The sequence below is a fragment of the Monodon monoceros genome, unplaced genomic scaffold, assembly GCF_005190385.1.
Source record: "Monodon monoceros isolate NGI ecotype Baffin Bay Population unplaced genomic scaffold, NGI_Narwhal_1 Super_Scaffold_12, whole genome shotgun sequence".
Taxonomy (NCBI): domain Eukaryota; kingdom Metazoa; phylum Chordata; class Mammalia; order Artiodactyla; family Monodontidae; genus Monodon; species Monodon monoceros.
In genome coordinates this window covers 117,731,612-117,735,856 of record NW_021703768.1, presented here as the reverse complement: position 1 = coordinate 117,735,856, position 4,245 = coordinate 117,731,612, and the positions used below count along the sequence as shown (strand labels likewise).

The 4,245-nt window shown below is 36.3% G+C and overlaps 2 protein-coding genes across 3 annotated transcripts in view; one reads left to right on the top strand and one right to left on the bottom strand.

Moving 5' to 3' along the window:
- Window positions 1-4,245, bottom strand: part of LOC114892331 (protocadherin alpha-C2) — a 209,000-nt gene that overhangs the window by 167,617 nt on the left and 37,138 nt on the right. The gene's annotated exons all lie outside the window — the stretch shown is intronic.
- LOC114891675 (protocadherin alpha-4-like) overlaps window positions 4,027-4,245 on the top strand; it is a 7,630-nt gene continuing 7,411 nt past the window's right edge. The window contains exon 1 of the mRNA XM_029215896.1: window positions 4,027-4,231. Within this exon, the coding sequence (XP_029071729.1) occupies window positions 4,027-4,231 (205 nt within the window). The remainder of the gene's footprint in view (window positions 4,232-4,245) is intronic.

Here is a 4,245-nt window from a genome sequence, read left to right as displayed (position 1 = left end):
TCTGGGGAGGGGCCGCCCAAGGCAGATCTCATGGCCTTCAGCCCCAGCCTTCCAGCTTGTCCAGTAGTGGTGGATATGGGCGAGCTTCAGGATTTAAATGGTGATCGGCTTTCCAAAGTAAGTCTGAATTTTCATAATTACCAGTTAATATTTATTTTCAAATGTTATAATTGTTTTCCTTCGGTTTATATTTACACTCTCTTTTTTTTTGAAAAATTTGAATAATATTATATACGTCTTTTCCTTTTTGTTAATCATTATGATCTCTTTGGTTTATTAATGTTGACTTAAAATGGAATCAGACGTTATTAATATCATTCTACACCTCAAGATTTTTGTCTTGAAACTCAAAATTTCATTGGATACATTCATTTGTGATGCATTTAAAAATTTGCATTGGTAGTATTTTTTTTCTTATTAATGTTGTAGAGCTTTCATTACTTTCCCTTTGAACTTCAGGAGGGTTATTTCACAGTTACTCATTTTTTAATGATATATTGACATTTCAATGTCACTTTATTACACTTTTATCCTTTCAGCTTCCTTCTTCCTTCCTTTCTTTCCTTCTTCCTTTTTTTTTTTTTAATGCTTCTGTTTCACCAACACTTTCAAGTTATCCACTTTGTTTAAGGACCCTGTTCATCATATCTTAATCTAGATTCCTTTTGGGGCCTGGTGATTCCAAGAGTCCAAGAGTCTGTAGTGCTTATTTACTGTTGGCCTTTTAAACCATTTAGAGACAAAGTACATAGTATTAGTTATCAGACTGAATACTTCTGATTGGGTTGAAGAAGTGAATGGGGAAATTTCACACTCTTACAACTACCATGTGACACCCATGGTTATTGCTCAGCTTATCAGGGATTCAAATATCAGACAAATAGTAATTCAACAGAATGTGAACTTTGCCCAAGTACATTCATGTAAAATCTGCATTGACCTCTCAAACACTGCAAATCACTTATTTATGTTTGATTTTTATTTGGTGGGTTCCTTTCATAGAACTATTTCTTCTAATTTAATGCTTTCATTATTCACTCTGTATTATGATTTAAACTCTTCACTGTTTCTTTACATGCAGGAAGCAGAGAATAGTGTTTATTGTTGTGAGTTTTGAAGCCATCCTTCCTTGACTAAATTCCCCCCTACCAATTTTGTTCTGTGCAGCCTTGCTTAACCTCTCATTTTTCAGTTTTCCACCTGTAAAGCTGGGATGATAAATAGTAATACCTATCACAGGTAAATGCTGAAGTACTTAGTAAGTTGATACTTATAAAGTGCTTATGATAGTATTAGCTAAATAGTAAGAGCTTGATCAATTTGGCTATTAATATTCTGAAGAGGAATAGGAAAATCTAAAATGTCAGAAGGTCATCATTATGGCTTCTATATTATTTTTATTTTATGTAAAGGCTATTTATGACCTCCCTATAAATAATTAATTTAAGATGTATTTTAATTAATCCAAGATGTCTCTAACATTTTGAATGCCACTGAAGAAAATTTTGATCCATTTTTTCTATGTTGAAAATTGAATTAAGATTTTGGCAGTGGAAAAGCATTTTGGATTTAAAAAATACATTTAAGCTGCTGAGCCTTTGGTGCTTTGCTGAAGGTGATTTTAACTTTTTGTGTTGTCCATGTTTTCTTAGGAAGTATTAGACTACCTTAAACTGGAATGGCATATTTTCCTACATTTACAAGTTGTCCAGGGTCCATCAGAGGACTGAACTGGGGTTTGTGCTCCCCAATATTTTCATTTTCTATTTTTGAAATGGTGGAAACCATTGGTAGTGTTTCTGATTTTTAAAAATAAGTAAGCACACAATAGTTTTGTTTTGGGTTTTTTTTGGTGGCGTTGGGTCTTCGTTGCTGCACGCGGGCTTTCTCTAATTGAGGCGAACGGGGGCTACTCTTCATTGCAGTGCGCGGGCTTCTCACTGCGGTGGCTTCTCTTGTTGCGGAGCACAGGCTCCAGGCGCGCGGGCTTCAGTAGTTGTGGTGCACAGGCTTAGTTGCTCCGCGGAATGTGGAGTCTTCCCGGACCAGGGCTTGAACCCGTGTACCCTGCATTGGCAGGCGGATTCTTAACCACTGCGCCACCAGGGAAGCCCCACACAATAGTTTTTAAACACATACTTAAAAGTGACAAATAGACTATTGTTGTATAATCAATAAAGAGTGTCATTTGTATAAATAGTGATACCTAACAACCATAAAAATAGTATGCTGTCTTAGGAAATAGAGAAGAACCATAGGCATCACTCTTGAGTAAACATTTAAAAAATATTCTAGGATGGTCTCTAAGAACATGATGCTGTGTCAAGAATGATTGAATTAACAAGACCCAGCCCCTGGCTTCAAGAAGTTTATAGAAAAATAAAGATATCTGTCATACATAAATATAACCATCTTAGAGGCAGAATATTATAAGAGATACAAGAGATGTAAATCACTGTGATTGTATTGAACAGAAATATCCACCTATTTCCCTTGTTGAAGGAGTCCTTCAAGAGTTTTGACATTTTAGTGGTTTTTAAATGGAAAAGTTTCCTTTGGGAGAATATTGAGTATAACTGGTATTCTTGGCAACAGAGGAACTTAAGTAAAGTACACAGAAAACCCCAAATGTGCCTGGACACAGGGAAGTCCGTTTTGGTTAAAACATATAGTTCCCATAGGAAAGAGTATGAGATAAAGCAGGAAAAGTAATATGAGAAAAATCTCTTGGGTAATTTGAGTACTTGACTAAGAAATTTTGACTCACCTCTCACATCATTTGACAGCTATCAAAAAGAGTGAATCCATAGGAGTAAAAGGTGTTTTTCAGGAAGATGACTGCCAGGATTAAGAGAAGGATAAATGGAGTTGTGACAAGATGATGCAATAAGAAGCTATTGCAATAATTCAGGATAGCAGCATTATTTAAAACTCATTTAGGCAGATATTAAACTTGGAAAGCCATAGCATACAGACGTTAATTATTTTATTTGCAGTTGGGAAAATGGACGTGAAACATTAAAAAAAACTTGCTCTGTTAAGTAGAACTAAAAAGGATAAAATACCCCAAGCTTGATTAAAGGACTGCTTTAACTAAAGGACAGTTGAGTACCAACATTTAGCTGATGAAATAAACATATATTATAAAATAAATAATCTAAATCATGTTGGAGATTGTAAAAACAGGTGGATATTCATAAAACATGAGGCTTAGAAAGAATGAAAGGAAAAAAGATATGAGAACCATGAAATCCTGAAACAGAACATGTAAATTCTGATGAAAAGAGAAATTCAGAATACTTCGTCCTCGCAAAATGCACTTAATACAAATTCTTCCTTTTCAAAGATACCCCAAACCTTCCCTTATTGTACTTTCTTAAGACAAGTATATGAATTAGTTGCCAATATTTCTTGCTTCCTAAAAACAACTTTTCTAAGTTTTTCTTCCACTAGATTCTTGAGATCCTGAGTCCCTAGAGAGACCAGGAGTTTCCTTAACAGAAATCTAAGAAAATGGAGCTTCCTGGACTCTGAAGAGAGGATTTTAAAACTTAGGGTTGCTAACATAATTTTATTTGTCACTTGGATTTTTATCTTTATTTTAAAACTTTGTGGAAAAACATATTTTCAAGGCTTGAGAACTACAATTATGGTCACACTAAACATCCAGAAGTGAAATCTCCTAAGAATGCCTTCAGCCAGCATGAGAAATGTTGTCCTACACTTTAACAAATATTTGTAGAAATTCAGAGATTGAAATAAAACTTTGCACCTTATTAATAAGTCGATTTTTGTAATTCGTACTTACTTTTTGGGCCACATGATGTCGCTCTTTACCATGAAATTCTCTTAATTCAACACAAAACTAAGTCATCCCTTTTCACATCGGAAAGAGTCTCCACTCTGTTTCAGTACCCGGAGGTTGAACAATGCCGAGCCTATCAGGATAATAGAGAAGGGATAAGAAGATGCCTCTAAGTTTTGCGACAAGTTACGCAGTTTAGAATAAAATACCAATAATTTGAAATGTACTCAAATCTAGGCGGCTCGGGGAACCGGCATCTACTGCTATTTTTTATAATTCTCATAGCCTGGGAGACCGGGAGCGGCCAGGTCCACTACTGGGTCCCGGAGGAGGCCAAACACGGCACCTTCGTGGGCCGCATCGCCCAGGACCTGGGGCTGGAGCTGGCGGAGATGGTGCCGCGCCTGTTCCGGGTGGCGTCCAAAGGCCGCGGGGACCTT